Genomic DNA, 17,560 nt, shown 5'->3' with positions numbered 1-17,560 from the left:
AAATAAATAAATAAATAAATAAATAAATAAATAAATAAATAAATAAAAAATTAAGAAAAAGATGTTGTCCTACTGAGCTCAGAAACCAGCCAAGGATATCTGAAGTCACCACTTCTACTCAACATTGTGCTGGAGTTTTTAGGGCAGTCAGGCAAGAAGAAAAAATTAAATGACATCCAGGTTAGAAAAGAAGTTAAAATAATCTCTGTTTGCAAAAACATGATCTTTTATATGTAGAAAATCAAAAACAATTTATTAAAAACTATTAGAAGTAATAAGGGAGTTTAGCATGGTTGAAAAATAGAAGACCAGTGCACAAAAATCAATTGTATTTTTTCTTTCATAATAAACTTTTCAAAAATGAAGCTAAAAACTCCTTTTACAAATAGCATCAAAAGGAAAACAGCTAGTAGTTGAATTAACAAAAATGTGCAAAATTTATACTCCCAAAACCACAAAAAGTTGAAACGTTTTTAAGAATATCTCAATAACTGGAAAGAGATCTTATGCTCATGGATTGTAAGGCTTTTTTTTTTTTTTTTTTCACGAGAGATGGAGTCTTGCTCTGTCGTCCAGGCTGGAGTGCAGTGGCCGGATCTCAGCTCACTGCAAGTTCCGCCTCCCGGGTTCAGCCATTCTCCTGGCTCAGCCTCCCGAGTAGCTGGAACTACAGGCACTCGCCACCTCGCGTGGCTAGTTTTCTTGTAGTTTTTAGTAGAGATGGGGTTTCACCGTGTTAGCCAGGATGGTCTCGATCTCCTGACCTCGTGATCCGCCCATCTCGGCCTCCCAAAGTGCTGGGATTACAGGCTTGAGCCACCGCGCCCGGCCTGGATTGCAAGGCTTAATGTGAGATGTCAGTGAGCTAGAAAGAGATCTTGTGCTCACGGATTGTAAGACTTAATGTGAGACATCAGTGCTCCCCAAACTGGTCTACAGATTCAGCTCAATCTATTTCAGAATCCCTAATGATGTCTTTGTAGAAACTGACTAGGCGATTCTATAATTTATATGGAATAGCAAGGATCCCAGAATAGCTAAATCATCTTGAAAAAGAAGAAAAGCTTCCTGTTTTCAAAACATCCTACAAAGAAACAGAAATCATGACAGGGTGGTCCTGCTGTAAATACAGACGTAAATCAGTGGAATAGAATTGAGAGTTCAGAAATAAAAACGTGTCTATGGTTATTAACTGACTTTCTGCAATGGTGCCCAGGCCATTCAATGGAGTAAAGAAAATTCTTTTCAACAAATGGTGGGGTAAACTAGATGGCCACATTCATCTGAATGATTGCACCCTACCTCACACTGCATTTAAAAACTAATTCAAAATGGGTTAGAAATCTAAACGTAAAATCTAAAAGCATAAAACTTTAATAAGGTAACATAGTGGCAAGCCTTCATAACCTCTGTTTGGCAATGGATTCTTAGATATAATATCAAAAGCGTGAGCAACCAAAGGAAAAACAGGTAATTGGATATTATCAAAATTAAAATCTTTTGTGTTTCAAGTGACACTATCAAGAAAGTGAAAAGGCAAGTCACAGAATGAGAGAAAATACTTACAAATCACATATCTCATGAAAGACATGTATCCAGAATATATTCAGACCTCTTATGACTAAACACTTAAAGCTAAATAAACAATTTTAAAAAGGGGGAAAGGATCCCTTTAGACATTTCTCTAGAGAAGATATATAGATGGTCAATAAGCACATGAAAAAATTCTTGACATCATTATTGATTAGGGAAATTCAAATCAAAAGCACAGTGAAATACCACTTCTTATCCACCAGGGTTTTCTAGAATCAAAAAGCCAGATAATAGACAAAAGCTCTCGAGGATGTGGAGAAATTTACTGCTGTTGGGGGTGTAAAATGGGGCAGTCTGGGGGGGAAACAGTTTTAGGGATTCCTTAATAAGTTAAACATAGAATTACCCTGTGAACTGGGAATTCCGCTCCTAGGTATGTACCCAAAAGCTATGAGAGCCTATGTCCACACAAACACTCATGGGGAAGTGGAAGAAGCCAGACACAAAAGACCATGCATTACATGATTCTCTTTATATGAAATATCCAGAGTAGGCAGATCTGTGGGGACAGAAAACAGCTTAGTGGTTGCTCAGAGGTAGAGGGATGGGAATAGAGGAAGGGAGGAATGGAAAGCCCTTGGGATCTTTGTGAAGCGATGAACATTAATTTGACTGTGGTTATTGCTGCACGTATCGGTGAATACACTAAACACCACTGAATTCTGCACTTTAAATATGTGAATTGTATGTCATGTGAATTTTATCTCAATAAAGTAGCTTTAAAAAAACAAAATAACACAAAAAATGGTAAAACCAATTTTTTTTAAGTTACCAAATACATTTCCTTTTTCTATATTTGGTGCACTAGTGCTTTGGGGCCAAATATAAACTGAAATATGCGTGAGATGATGGAAACTGTGTTATGTTGCTACATTAGGTGTGGTTTATTATGTGACCTGGATTAGTGTAATCTGAGAGACATTGTCCTTAAGTTTTTCCAAGCAAACCTTGTTTACTCAAACGTGGAGGCAATTATTACTGCTTTTCTTCACTCTCAACTTTTTTGTAAGATCGTTTGTTCAAAAAGCCCTTTTGGGACAACTAAAACTTTAAATATTTTATGCCATATGATACTATTATTTTTGTTTGTTTGTTCATTGTGAGACAGAGTTTGCACTGCTGCCAGGCTGGAGTGCCATGGCGCCACCTCGGCTCACTGCAACCTCCGCCTCCCTGCTTCAAGCAATTCTCCTGCCTCAGCCTCCCCAAGTAGCTGAGATTACCAGTGTGCACCACCACGCCCTGCTAATTTTTGTATTTTTACAAAAGAGACGGGGTTTCACCACGTTGGCCAGGCTGGTCTTGAACTCCTGACCTCAGGTGATCTGCCACCCTCCTCAGCCTCCCAAAGTGCTGGGATTCCAAGTGTGAGCCACCGCGTCCGGCCTATCACTTATTTTTATCGTGTATATTGTTGCAGTTCAACATAATCATCAATTATAAAATGCCTCTCCCATTTCACATTTCATAAGAGTGAAAAGGTTTTTTTAAAAGAGATTTTCTAGAATAGATGATGTGACATAATTTTGTTCTTTCGAGATTGGAAAAGTAAGGATTTTTAGAAGATTTCTAGGCAGGACAGAGAACTCAGTTGTGCTTTAATTGGATTTCCGTGGTTGGGACTTTTTCTCAGCATCAAGGTGAAGGTGAGAACAATATAAAATTGATGTAGGCTTAGTATTTGGCATTTGCCCAGGGAGATGAGAGAGTAGGGGGAAAAGATGAGAGAGTAGGGTCCTCATACAATAGTGATTAAGTGATGGAACACAGACCAGGGCCGAATGTGAAAGAATTAAGAGTTTGGACAACTGATTGGGAAATAGGGGTGTTCCTAGAGAATGGAGGTGTTGACGACATTGAGTGACAGCGTGGGAGTGGCTGAGTTAGAAAGATTGAGGGGTGGGGACGAGGCAGGGTAAGATGCTGGAATCTGCATTTTTAAGGTGAGAGTATCTCCAAGTGATAAGAAGATTGATGTTATGGCTGTGGAGTGGGTGAATAAAACAGAGTATGAGGAAGGTTTCTGAAACCAACAGGTCAAGGATCCCTGAGGTGTGTTGTTGGGAGCCATGTGAGAGCGATGCTGTTTCCCACACCACAGCAGGTGTTCTCAAAGCCAGAGCTCTGAACCAGAAGCACCTGCATCACCTGGGAACATGGTAGCAGTACAAACTCCTGGATCCCACCCCAGACGTACTGAATCAGACACTCTGTGGAGTGGGTCCTAGCAATAGCATTTTACTGAGACCGCTGTGGACCTAGGGGAGGTTTACTGCTCATAGACCATCATCGCTCAGGACAGAGACTCTTTCTCCCAGGTCCTTCGAAAAGCAATGGACATAAACGCTTTCTGTTAAATCCCATTGCTGAGGTCTGTGGAGAGTGAAAGAATTCTGAAACTTTTCAGCCATTTCCAGAGATGTGCATTTTGTGTGTAATTGCATTTGTTTTATATTTACTTGAACCTGGCATTCATTTATCCAGTGTGAGGTGGCCTTTTTAACCAAGAACCAGGTTTCCAATTAAACCTGCCTTCTTCACCCCAATTTTTTTTGAGACAGAGTCTTGTTCTGTCACCCAGGCTGGAGTGCAGTAGCACGATCTCAGCTCACTGCAACATCTACCTCCTGGGTTCAAGCGATTCTCCTGCCTCAGTCTCCCAAGTAGCTGGGATTACAGGTGCATGCCACCACACTCGGCTAACGTTTGTATGTTCAGTAGAGACAAGGTTTCACCGTGTTGGCGAGGCTGGTCTCAAATTCCTGACCTCAACTGATCCACCCGTCTCGGCCTCCCAAACTGCTGAGATTGCAGGTATGAGCCACGGCGCCCAGCCCTTCACCCCACATTGTGCTTGTTCATTGTGATTTAAAGCTGTCCACACCACTTTCCCACTGGTTCAAGGAAAGACAGCAATTCCCCTATCACCTGGCAATCTCACCCAGGAGCTATTACTCGGCCACCTGATCTATCTAAGAGGACAAGATTCCTCTAAGGATAAGTGGTCTTGATTTCCTGGTCTTGACCTAAAGGGGAATTCTGGAATTGTCTGATCTACCTTTGGGAAATAAGAAGTGGCCCCAGCTTACTCCAGATGGAATAGGAGTTACACAGGCTAGTTCACATGGTGGTTGGTAAACATACAGACAGACGGGAAGCAGGGAATCTTCTCAGGATCCGTATCACAACTCATGAAGTCATCAGAGGCACCAAGCAAATAGATGCCGGACCTGGAACAAGAAGAACATCAAAGGGCTTTGGGGACAATAAGGGAACTTCAAATGGTTTGCTTTCCTCTCTCCCCTCTCCTCCCGGCCCCCATACTCACATACATACAAATGTCCAAGCCCTATTCGGCAAAGCCCGTTACTCTTGGGCCCAGCTTTTAGTGAACAAATGCAAACACAGGATGGGTATGACTCCCCCTCATTAGCCATCAGGATCCTGCAGCTTCGTGAGAAGTAACGACCGTCCCCTGTGATGACCGGTGGTCATGAGGACCTTATCTCTGCTCAGCGCCCTTCTCTCTTTCACCCCACCCCACCCAACATCGAAGCCAGAGCATTTTCACTGAAGTGCAATCTGTTTGTGCTAAGGGCTGTTTCTGCTTTTTCTCCTCAGTAGCTTCAGTATGTTTCTACCTTGAGATGTCCTCAGTCATCAGAGGGCGACCTAGCGTGCCCACACTGTATTCCCAGGCAAGGAGAACCTGCCCTTACAGAAAGATGGGCCGGCAGTGCTACAGCAGCACCTTAAGGACAGCAGGCGGCGCTCCTGCCCCTTATAAACTTACCCCGAGGGACCTGCATAGGTACACTACTGAATAGCGGTATCCAGCAAATTCTTTTTTTTTCGTTGTGGTTGTCGAGACGGAATCCCGCTCTGTCCCCCAGGCTGGAGTGCAATGGCGTGATCTCGGTTCACTACAACCTCTGCCTCCCAGGTTCAAGTGGTTCTCTTGCCTCAGCCTCTGGAGTAGCTGGGATTACAGGCACATACCACCATGCTTGGCTAATTTTTGTATTTTTAGTAGAGATGGGGTTTCACAATGTTGGCCAGGCTGATCTCAAACTCCTGACCTCAGGTGATCCGCCCACCTCGGCCTCCCATTGTGCTGGGATTACAGGCATGAGCCACCATGCCCGGCCTGGAGCCATTTCTTTGTTGGACACAGACCCACTCTGTCCTCCCTGGGATCTGTATTGGGTTCCCCAGCCGTGCAGTGTCTCAGTGGGTTGCCTGCACCCTCTGCCTGTCTGAAGCTGCCTCTTCAGACAGGCAGAGCCTCGGTCTGGGGCTGAGAACTGCTTAGAATCTGCATGGGGTGAACATGGAGAACACCAGCCCCCTTCTCCTGGGGTCTGGGTGTTTGTTGTTGGTGTTGCTGGTCACAGCAGTATCTGGGCCCATTGAATTATTTTGGTCAAGAATTGTAAATAACCCACTTGAAATTCTGTCTCTTTGCAAACAGTGGTCTCTCTATCACTCTTGGACTTCTTAAGGCGTTCTACCACAGCCCTCCTGATAAGAGTAGCCTTGGCTCAAACAGACATATTCTTATTCCAAATATGTGTCGTGGAATCACAAACTGAAACTGCTATATTCCAGATAAAATAAGGAGCTGGCACTCATGATGGACGCCTCCCCAGGGTCTTGTGGTCAGGGATTGATAGGCCATTTGCAGGACGTATTGGATAACTGTTCAAGGGACAGCTGGAATCTGGAAAAGGAAACAGGGGAGACAGGAGGAAGAGTCACATTACACCTCAACAAGATGTCAGCCTGGCCCTACAGAGACACCAGATTTAGGCAGTGATCATGTCCTCTTGGAAAGGAAGAAAAAGACAAGCTCAAAAGGACACAGGCCCCAGGAGAGAGGTATTAAGAGCCTGGCAGAGGAGCCATGACCATCCCAGCACATACTCTGAGGAGCTAAGAGGGTGTTGCTGTTGCTGTTCCTCCTGGAAGGTCCTGATAATGAGTCTATCATAGTGTGGTGCTCCTGGGCTCTTTGTTTGACTCATTACAGCTTTCTTAACAACCCATTCCAACCTTCAAAAAAATTGGTTTTTTTTTGGGTTTTTTTTTTTTTTTTTTTCAGAGACAGACTCTCAGTCTGCTGCCCAGGCTGGAGTGTCTCACTCTGTTGCCCAGGCTGGACTGCAGTGGTACAATCTCAGCTTGCTGCAGCCTCAACATTCCAGGCTCAAGCAGTCTTCCCACCTCAGCCTCCCTGATAGCTTGGACCACAGGTGTGTGCCACCATGCCCAGCTAATTTTTTGTATGTTTTTGTATAGACGGGGTTTCACCGTGTTGCCCAGTGTAGTCTCAAACTCCTGCAACCCATTCATTTCAACCTTAATTAAAGTTGTTTCAATAGAATTGATAAAACCCCTAAACTTAAATGGCAGATGTGTGATCCAGGTTGATTGAATAAAACTCCAACATTTTTGGAAACAGCATGATGGTTTTTCCTTAGAAGGAATGATTTGTTGACTGCATAAACTTTAAGCTGACACTGATTGTCTGCCGAGCACACCGGAGTTCTTTGAGAGTGGATCCAGTGAAAAAGAGGCAGAGTGAAAAGACAGAGCAGCGGATGGAGAGATCAAGGGCATCATTTGACCTTTCATATACATCTGTGTCTGAAACCGAATTTTTCCTTGAAGTTCCTAGAGTTTGCATCTTTATTTTATTAGATTGGCCGGGCGCGGTGGCTCATGCCTGTAATCCCAGCACTTTGGGAGGCCAAGGCGGGTGGGTCACGAGGTCAGGAGATCAAGACCATCCTGGCTAACATGGAGAAACACCATCTCTACTAAAAATACAAAAACTAGCTGGGTGTGGTGGTGGCACCTGTAATCCCAGCTACTCAGAAGGCTGAGGCAAGAGAATTGCTTGAACCTGGGAGACAGAGCTTGCAGTGAGCCGAGGTCCTGTCGTTGCACTCCAGCCTGGGACTCCACCTTAAAAACAACATAAAAGAAAAAACCTGGAAATCATGTTACCAAGTATTTATTTGGAATGAGAACAGGAAATTGAGGACAAGGTATAGAAATAACAATTCCCTTTAATGCTCAAAGCAAATTATGAACTCTTTTTCTCTAGTCTGCAAGCTTAGTAGCAGCAGATTGGGTAGCGTTCACCATGGATGAAGCAGGTCCCACCAAGATGTTCTCCAAAAAGGCAGTAGAGTACTCTGCAATGGCAGATCAAGCCCTTCGTTGAGGCTGGGGACCCAGAGAGAGCATCAGAAATTGAGTATGGGGTCAGCAGTGCGTGGTAAAGGGAATCTTGGAGAAGTCACATGTTGGCTGCTGAGTGATGTTGGCTGTATTGCAGCCGGTAGCAGAAACAATCTCAGTCAATAGGAATAAATACCCAGAGCAGTGCTGGTCACACAGGACTTGAGACTCATTCTCCTTGGCTTCGTGTTTTTGCCCTCCTGCCCCATCACACACACACCTGAACACACTCTTAAGCTCCTCTCCAGGTTCTACAACCTCCTATATAGACAGGGTGAAATATTTTCTATATACTTAAGCTTATTTGTCTGAACCCAGAAGGAACTAGGTAGCATCCCCCTTATATCTTAAACATAGTGAATTTCACAGTCATATCTTGGAATCATGTTTTTGGAGAAAGAAAAATCTCTTAGATTTATTTGGATCTCTATTCCATTTAGAAATGAGAACATCCAGGACCAGGGATGTTAAGTAAAGCCACCTAAGTGACATCTGCCACTGAGACCCAATTCCAGAGCCTGTCTCCTGTCCTTCCCTCTAGTCTGTAGCTCTGCATGCTGGCGTCTCTCACCTGGAACCTGAAGAGAGGAGCTCTCATCTCCTGAAAAGTAAATGAGCACATCCTGGTCGCCTGCTGGAGGCTGCTCCTGGGCTGGCATCTCATCAGTTCTTGCCTGGAGCGGCTCTGTCCAGGTCTGGAGGGCCACCAGGAGAATGGCAGAGAGGAGGGTGAGGGTCCTCATACCTGTGGTCACCTGGAGGAGAGGAGGGAGAGCAGGAGCGACTGTGTGGGGACGGAGGAGCCAGCCTGGATTTATAGCTCTGCTGCAAGAAGGCTCAGAGATGGATGCTGCAGTGAGAGGAGGTGGGCATTTTGTTGGAGAGGGTGTGGGTATCCATTGGCCTCCACATCCTTCTGAGGCTCCTTTGCTCTCCCAGCTTTCGTTCTAGCATGAATCTCTAGGTTTAGTGTCTGTGCTAGGTTGGAGCTCATGGTGATGATAAGGATCCTACCATTTTTTCCATTTTTGTCTGCTTAAATATTTACTTTTAATATTGCAGAAAAAAATAGAAACTGCTTTAATTCAGTAATTTCAGGGAATAAATGCCTCTTATTTTCTGAAAATGAGCCCTCTTCTCTTCAGAGATCCAGACCCGCATAACAGACCTGAATTCCACTGGAGTAGAGAAATAATTCATTGCAGGATTCAAGGGCATTACCACCCTCATGAAGGGGTGTTTGAGGTTAGGGGATGAGCAGTCTCCTACAGGAGCTGGTAGAGAGGACAGCAACCTCATCAGGCTATAGGTGAAACAAGTTCTGTGAGATAGAGATAGAATTGATTGAAAGATAAAAATATGTTTATTATTTTCAGCTCTATTTACATACATGGGACAATTAAACATTGTGTCTAATGTATACTACCTTAGAATTTGAGATATGTGTGTATGTGGTTTTTTTTTTCCTAAACCACATACAAAAATCAACTCAATGGATTGAAGACCTAAACATAAAATCTGAAACCATAAACTACTAGAAGAACATATAGGGATAAAGTTTTTTGACATTAATCTGGGCAATTATCTCTTGGCTGTGACATCAAAGGCACAGGCAATGAAATGGAAATAGACAAGTGGGGCTGCATTGAACGCTAAAGCACCTGCACAGCAAAGGAAGCCATCAACTAAATGAAAAGGCAACCCAGATCATGAGAGAAAATATTTGCAAACCCTACATGGTAGAAGGGGTAAATATCCGAATACACATGGAGGTCAAACAACTCAATAGCAAAAACCAATTAATCTGAATAATAAATGGGCCAATGAGCTGGCAGGATGCTCACAAAGGCAATCTCAGTGCTTTCAAAGGCCAAAGCAGAAAGATTGCTTGAGCCCAGGAGTTGGAGACCAGCTTCAGCAACATAGTGAGACCCCATCTCTTTAAATAAATAAATAAATAAAACATAAAAACTAAAGAACATGAGTAGACTTTTCTCAAAATAAAATAATGTTTTAGCAGTATGGTGATTCCACAAGGATCTAGAACTAGAAATACCATATGACCCGCCATCCCATTACTGGGTCTATACCCAGAGGATTATAAATCATGCTGCTATAAAGACACATGCACACGTATGTTTATTGTGGCACTATTCACACTAGCAAAGACTTGGAATCAACCCAAATGTCCATCAGTGACAGACTGGATTAAGACAATGTGGCACATATACACCATGGAATACTATGCAGCCATAAAAAAGGATGAGTTGTGTCCTTTGTAGGGACATGGATGCAGCTGGAAACCATCATTCTTAGCAAACTATCGCAAGAACAGAAAACCAAACACTGCATTTTCTCACTCATGGGTGGGAACTGAACAATGAGATCACTCGGACTCGGGAAGGGGAACATCACACACCAGGGCCTATTGTGGGGAGGGGGGAGGAGGGAGGAGGGATGGCATTAGGAGTTATACCTGATGTAAATGATGAGTTGATGGGTGCTGACGAGTTGATGGGTGCAGCACACCAACATGGCACATGTATACATATGTAACAAACCTGTACATTGTGCACGTGTACCCTAGAACTTAAAGTATAATAAAAAATAATAATGTTTTAGGAGCTATTGGTATGATCATCTCTGTTGGACATGTTAAGTAGGACACATGTGTTTGGAAGGAAACTGCTTGAGTTTATTAACTGAGCTCATAGCCACTACCCTCTGCAGCAAAGAGTCCCACACAGCAAAATATGCCCTCACTGGATCCCTCTGGGGTGGCCCCATAGTCACGGGTCAGATTGAGAACACAGCTTCAGGGGTGAAACTGCAACATGAAAGTTTAAGTTTTGTATTGTATTACTTACAGATTGTTAAGCTAGGCAAGGCCACCAGAGTGGGCAGAGGACAGTCCCCTGTCCCAGGGCTCATGTTGCTATACGTGCAGCTGTGCACAAGCAGGAAAGGACTTCCCCTATTTAAGGGTCTTTTGGGAACAGGTGTCCTAATTTTCACGGTTACTTTCTATTGAGTAGTTTAAATACCTGCTGGTAAGAGCAGTTGAGAAATTTATTGGGAAGCTGGCATTAAAATAGGAGTTCACAGAGGGACGCCTTGTCTATGGTCAGCCCTGGCCAGGCCCCGGGCAGCACCCAACTATGAACTCTCCACGACTCCTAAGACAATTGACCCTGCGATGCCTACACTGGTGGCTGAGGCTGAACTACTTGGACCAAAGGAATATTGAAAGCCACTGGGACAGCCTGGCCTGTGTATCGTAGTATCTACTCCCTAAGGAGACTAGGCTAAGAATGCCACCCACACACAGACGAGGATTTGGCATCTGGCCTGAACCAGCCTCCTTGGAACCTGGGGTCTAAGCATAAAAACAAGTCAAAGCTGTTTGGACAAACAGGTGTATGGGAGAACGCCCGGTGAGATGAGGACCAACTCGGTTTGTGTTGCTAAGCAGGGCAGGTTTGTTGGACTTTCCGGAATTAAGAATGTACATACCTGCAGGAGCCGGTTCTGCTCCAGAAGGTCTGAGGCCTCCTTCTGGCTCTGCTCCAGCTCCTTCTCCAGCAGAGAGGTCAGCTCGTGTGTGGAGAGCCGGTCACCCCCATCTTCAGAAGACAGGTGGACGGGAGCGATGGGCACCTGCTTCTCTTTCCGGAGAGGCGTGGTCTCCACCTGATGCCACCGCTGATCGATCTCCACATGGACGTTACACGTCTTGAGGTCACTCACAGGCAGCCCTGGGCTCCGGTCCACCTCCATGCGCAGGGCTGCCTCCTCAGTGCCTGGCCCGTCTGTGGCGTCCGGCATCCCGAGGCGCTTGCGGCGCTCCTCCCGCCTCCGTGCACGCTCCCGCTCCAGCTCCCGAGGCTCCGCCTCAGGGCGCAAGGGCTCATGGGTGTCAGTGAGCCCTGCGCCACCCACCCGCTCCTGAGCCAGGGCCTGCTGGATGGGACGGAACTCAGCCCAGTCAAAGGTCTTGGAGCGGCCCTCTCGCCTCCGCTCCGGTGCGCAGCTCCTCTTCTGCTCAGGGTCCGGCTCCCCCAGCTCTGCCTCTTGCTTCTCAGTAGGCCTCGGGCACGTCTCAAAAGAGGAGCTGCTCTTGTTATTTTCCCCTGGCAACGAGCTCCTCACATCCGGGGCAGTGGTCGGGTGCACGTGTTTCATGATGGTCTGGATCCAGTTCCGCCAAATCCGGGACGTCATGGCCGACAGGGTAAGCTCGCCCTCCTTTGTTACGCCCTCCAGGGTAAACTATGGATCTGTTAGCCATAGTTTCTCTGAACTGGACACTCTGTGACATGGTAACATGTAGACAAGTCAATTTCCCCATCCAAGTCGGCTGCCTCCTCAGCCACCGAATCCCTGTAGTATCTCAGGCTTTGATCGGCCAGGACAAACCAGTGTTTCTTCCACTGGCCGTCCTCATACTGCTTAGTCAGCCAGCCTTTCTTGAAATTCAGCAGGTCGGGCGTCACAGAGGGCTCCGTGGACCTCCTGTCCAGTAACTTGGCTCTCCAAGTTGAGCACGCGCCTTCCCCAGCTTGCAGCAGCACACCCCGAGCGCTGCTGCTTTTCACCTGTACCTTTGTTTTATTATTATTATTGCTGTTGTTGTCATCGTTAACTGTGGGCATGGAATGTGTGAGGCTGGCTTCTGGGTTGTCTACACCACTCTGCTGTGTTGACTTCCTATGGTCTTCATCAAAGCTCTTTTCCGTGTATTCTAAAATTAGGCCAGCAGTGGGGACTGGGAGGGCATCTGTGTTAGTTCCTTCCTGGCTGTGACCCGCTGCACTCACTGTCAGTATTAAGGCCTAGCAGCCTGTTGATAAGCTACCCTGTCTCACCACGCGCTGGTGTGGAAACAGGGCCCAGCCAGCACGCCTCAAGGTAGATGGAATCCCCACTGGTCAGAGAAAAAGCCATGCGGACACTCCAGCTTTTGGCCCGGGTCATAGCACTGACTCCTCACCCGCTAGTCTGGCTGTTAAGAGGAGAAGGTGCGCTGCCTTCCGGCCTGGGAGGAAGACAGCATTTTGTATCTGTTCCACTGATGCCGCTTAGAACCACACCCCTGAGAATCGTGGCAAACCTTTCACAACCTGGAAAATGTTGAAAGCAACCATTCCTATTTTTGTTTGCTTTTTATTAAATCTTGCACAAAAAAAAAAAAAAAAAAAAAAGAATGTACATACCACAGGTGGTTTCTTAGAGGGAACACTCGCCTCTTTGCTTGACCTTAGAGAGTTCAGGCTAAACAATTTGCTAGGACTGTTTGGGTCTAGAAATCCTGACATTTTTAGGTGAGACCAAATGGGTCTCAGAGGTCCCACAAGGCAGGGGGCCAAGGGGGCAGCAAGACTGGTGCTGCATGCTCAAACACCTTGTTCCAAAGCCAGTTCTGAGCAGGCTTAGTGGCCACCATACACTCGGCATGAGTGGGATGATTACTTTGTGCTTGGGATAACCAGGCTTGAGCTGGTATGGTCCTCCCTGGGTTATTTGAGGGGGAGTCCTAGGGGGACCAGTGCACATTTTAAAATGTACCACTCTCCACCCTCCTCCTCCTTCTCCTAGTGAGTTAGATGGAATAAGGTATCTGGAAATGAGAAAAGAATGCAGTCACTTCTGAGGCAATAAATCCTACGGTGAGGCTGCTGAACCCAGTGTGCTGGCCGGGCAGCCCCTGCCGCCCTGGGAAGGTTGTGCACAGCGCTGGTCCCACAGGCTGGGTGGGCCTCCCTGCAGCTCTGTGTGAAGGCAGCAGGCACTGGGCTGTGCAGGACTGGGGACAGTGGAGTGAGAGCTGAAGTGTCTCCCTCAGTCTTAAGGAGGGAGGAGGCATCTCAAGCCTCGCAAGGGGTGGTCGCTGTTCCAGAGCAGTGGGGTCGGCTGCCCCTCTGAGGAAGCAGTGAGTTCCTGATCTGTAGCAGGCCCAGCAATTCCACCGTTGGAGGAAGTGGGCACTGGACTCATCCCAGCAGAGGAAGAAATTCGGGCCATTTGGGGAACTGGGCCCCAGATGATGGTTTTAGGTTCTAGGGCATTAGTAGGTGCCTGAAGAGCTCGGTGGATATGGATGTAGAGGCAAAATGAGAAGGGGTGTGTGTGCATGTGGGGAAGGTCTGGTGGTTTTGGGAAACGTCCAGGGTCCTACAGAAGTGAAACCTGGACCAGCCTCCTGCACACAGAACACACTCCAATCCATAGGCATTTCCTCAGTAACTCATGAGAGAGCTATTACAGGGAGAGCTGGTTAGATTTGGATGTGGTGTTGTTACACACAGGTCTCTCAAGTCCATAGTTTTTGCATAGCTTGTAGGGCATCCTCATGGTGTGACCTAGGCTCTATGGGTTCCTTGTACTAGAGGGTGTATGTAGCTAATGGGGTTACATGAAGACAAATGGTGTTCCCAGCAAAATACCACTCTATGAAGTCACCTGCAGGGTACTCAACAAAGCATGAGCTAAGAGAGCAACAAAGCAGGGGTCCAGGTACTGGATGTAAGGCAGCACCATGTCCTGGGGGTGGCGAGGTCCCTACCCTGTAGCAGTAAGGAGAGCCTGGTTTAGTGGTGACCTCACCATGAAGGTGAGATTCCTTGGAGTCCTCTGGTTCTGGTGAGGCTGTGGTTTTTCTTGACAGCCCCTGGGTTGGGGCACTGTGGTCTGAGGTTGTGACCATCCATGACCCCCATCCCGGTGGATTTTTCTAGGAATTTCTACAAGTGTAGACTTCCAGTGTAGACATGATTGAAACTGTTCTCTCATACACATGCATTTGAATTTCCAGAGAATATTGAAGTGAGCCTGCACTAGGTTGGAGCTGACTCTCCATAAGAACGTTGACACCATCAGGCTGGAGTAAATATTCTGGGGAAGCTGTGGGTGGGGGTGCAGGTGTGGGTGTGAAAGGAGAGAGGCCTCTAGGAGCAGCAAGGATATTTTCACACAGCTGAGGCTGTCTGGTGGCCCCAGCAGACACAGAGTGTGTGTGGACCTTGGGCAGGGCCCGGGAACGTGGTTTTGACCTGGTATGGAAGGGCAGTCGTGGAACATAGCGTGTGTGTTATCATGGGGCAGGGCGGAGGCTGCGTGGGGGTGAGCTCTGAGGACCCTCCACCTCCCAGCTTCTCAGAGAGCACTCCCCTGTCCCTCCCCTCAGCACTTTGTCCACCATCCTGAAGGGAAGGTCCTGGTGCTCTTGTGCTAAACAGCGACTCCCAGGCCTGCATATCCAGTTGGGACAGGCAGGAGCTCTGAGTCCCTGCCCTTTGTCCCCCTTTCGCAGTCACCTCTCACAAGTTTTATATGTGTCTGCCGTTGGCGTCTGCAGCAATTTTCCAAAAAACTGTGAGGGAATAACTCCCTTATGCTGTTTAAAATGTGTCCCTAAATCATTGACTCTCCTCACATAGAAAAGGAGGTTTACTTGTCTCCTGTTCAATCGAGACTGGATAACATCTTGACCAACTGAATGCACCTGACTTAGTGCCATGCTGTTTTTCTGGGATCGGGCCTGATGAACTGGAATCTTTCACTTCCTCCCTATTGGATGGTGTTACAACCTAAATGTTTTTGTCCCTCTGAAAATCATATATTAAAATCTTAAATCATTAATTGATAGTATAAGAGGTGGGAGCTTTTGGGAGGTAAGAAGGTCAGGAGGGCAAAGGCTTTATAAGTAGCACTAACGCCCTTATAGAAGATGCCCCAGAGAGCTCCCTCTTTGGTGAGAGGGTTCACTAGGTGAGAATACAGTGAGAAGGTGCCGTCTATGAATCAGAAAGGCAGCTCTCATGACACCAAATCTCCTGGCACGTTGATTTGGACTTATCAGTCCGTGAGAAACACATTTCTGTTTTTATAAGCAGCTTGGTTTATGGCATTATTTTGCTAGCAGCCCAGACAGACTATGAACGCTGGTGACTTTGGAGCCCAGGCGTCTTGCTTGGAGGAAGTCTGAGCATTGCACAGGGAGAGGAACTGAGCCCACCTACAAGGACTGGCTAGAGAATGCAAAACATCCTGCTTCCTGGGCGGGGGGGGGGGGGGGGGGGACCCTCTGATGTGCAGTGTTTTTAAATTTCTGTTCTTAAAATTGTCCCAGCTATGGATGATTTAACAATTATTTCACAAAAACTCCTCTCCCATGAGCCAGCATGATCCGACCCCAGCAAGTCACACAGTCCCTTCCCTCAGTCTTTCCGGAACTCCCAGCTGAGCCAGCACCGCCTACCCCTGTGCAGGAGTGTCTCAGCCCCAAGGTCTTCAGATCCTAGCAGAATCTCTTCTCTGATGCCCCTGGAGGGAGCCAGGCCCCAATTGCAAATGTGTGAGTGAAGACTTAATCATGCTGTTTCAATCCTCTAAATTTTGTGGTGGCTTTTTACAAAGCAGGAGGTGAACAGGGAGAGAAGTTCTCATTGTCATGGAGAGAAGTTGGACTTGAGCACTTTTTGCATGTCAACTTGTACTTCTCTAAAATATTGATGGATCTTCTCAGATTATTTTCAAAGTGTTATGCAGAGACCATCATGGTGGGTTAATGGGATTGCGGACTTTTTCCAGTGACCAACCGATCCCCTGTCAACTGTTCTTAGTTTAAATTCTTCCTTGGGGAGCAGGGGCAGTAGGGGACTCAGGTGTGGTGCCAACCTCCCCGCTCAGTGACAGATTCAGAGTCGGCCATGGGACTTGGGCATTGGCTGGAACAATGGGAAGGAAGTAGGGATTTTCTCCAGGAGATCCGCTACGAAGGTCACAGAGAGATGACCATGATTCCCATGGCTGTCACCTGCGGAGAGAGCCCAAAGTAAGACCAAGAGAAATAAATGGGAAGGCAACAATGTGACTCATGCTTCGAGTCCTTAAATCAAGCATTTCCTGAAGCCAGAATTCCCCCTCAATTCCAAGATATAGGAGTCAAAATGTTAACTCAGCTTGTTGTGGTTTGACGTTTGAATTCAAGACCCCACTAAGATGTCTGAAAAACATCAAAAATGCCCAACTCAGAGAACCTGAGAGGCAAAGACGGTGCAGTGCAAGAGGACAGGAGATGAGAGCAGATGACAGGTGTCCCGGGGGCAGCTTGGGCATCAGGCTCCCTGGTGATTCCCATGCACGGCCCCGGGGGTGAAGAGCCTTGTTGATGTTGATCAGCAGGGAAGGAGGGACGGCTACGAGAGAGGCTGGAGGACAGCGGGTGAGTCAGGCATGGGGACCTTCATAGTTGATGTTCAGAGCTGGAGGAATTCCAGGTGGCGGAAGGAGTCAGTGGGTGGCCATGGGTGGAGGGCTGGGGCAAAGAGGAAGTGGGGATCACTGTCATCCAGGAGGACAAAGCACTGAGAGGTTGGGAGGGTGATCTGCCAGGAAATATTAGAATGAACTCTTTCCCTTAGTTTTTATTTTTATGAGTTGTTCAGCTTTCGTGGTAAAGGAAGAAATACAGAACTTCAGAAAAGGAAACGAGTACTTTTCTCACCTCTTACCTTCTGGTTTTGTTTGTAAGTAGAGTTCAGAACAAACAGATACAGAAAAAACAACTCTATACTTTTCTTGTAGGAGAAAAATTTCAGCAAGACTTTCAAGAAATGTCAAGGAAACGTTTATTAAAGATTGTTGCAATAGGAGTCAAAACACTGTAATAGGAGGAGCCCTTGGACTCAACTTACCTCAAGCCAAAGGCAGGAGAATTTAA

At 46.6% G+C, this 17,560-nt stretch overlaps 1 protein-coding gene and 1 pseudogene across 1 annotated transcript; both read right to left on the bottom strand.

Annotated features, from left to right (window-relative positions):
- Nucleotides 1-7,711: 7,711 nt before the first annotated feature.
- Nucleotides 7,712-8,582, bottom strand: LOC111534252 (defensin-7). Its single transcript, XM_023200893.1, has 2 exons — nucleotides 8,411-8,582; nucleotides 7,712-7,824 (listed from the first exon to the last, which is right to left on the bottom strand). Exons 1-2 carry the CDS (start codon nucleotides 8,580-8,582, stop codon nucleotides 7,712-7,714), a joined length of 285 nt encoding a protein of 94 aa, XP_023056661.1.
- Nucleotides 8,583-11,232: 2,650 nt separating this feature from the next.
- Nucleotides 11,233-17,048, bottom strand: LOC111534251 (annotated as a pseudogene).
- Between the last annotated feature and the right edge of the window lie 512 nt (nucleotides 17,049-17,560).

Source organism: Piliocolobus tephrosceles, unplaced genomic scaffold (genome assembly GCF_002776525.5).
Source record: "Piliocolobus tephrosceles isolate RC106 unplaced genomic scaffold, ASM277652v3 unscaffolded_21440, whole genome shotgun sequence".
Classification (NCBI taxonomy): Eukaryota; Metazoa; Chordata; class Mammalia; order Primates; family Cercopithecidae; genus Piliocolobus; species Piliocolobus tephrosceles.
Note: the sequence above shows the minus strand (reverse complement) of the source record. Positions and strands in the feature narration are given on the sequence as shown.

What these genes read in the sequence shown, in the direction of transcription:
- LOC111534252 (XM_023200893.1), bottom strand. Translation starts at nt 8,582, where the DNA reads ATGAGGACCCTCACCCTCCTCTCTGCCATTCTCCTGGTGGCCCTCCAG. An exon ending in CTCCTCTCTTCAGGTTCCAG is followed by an intron (nt 7,825 to 8,410) that starts GTGAGAGACGCC and finishes CTGGGTCCCCAG; the next exon opens with CCTCAACGAAGGGCTTGATC.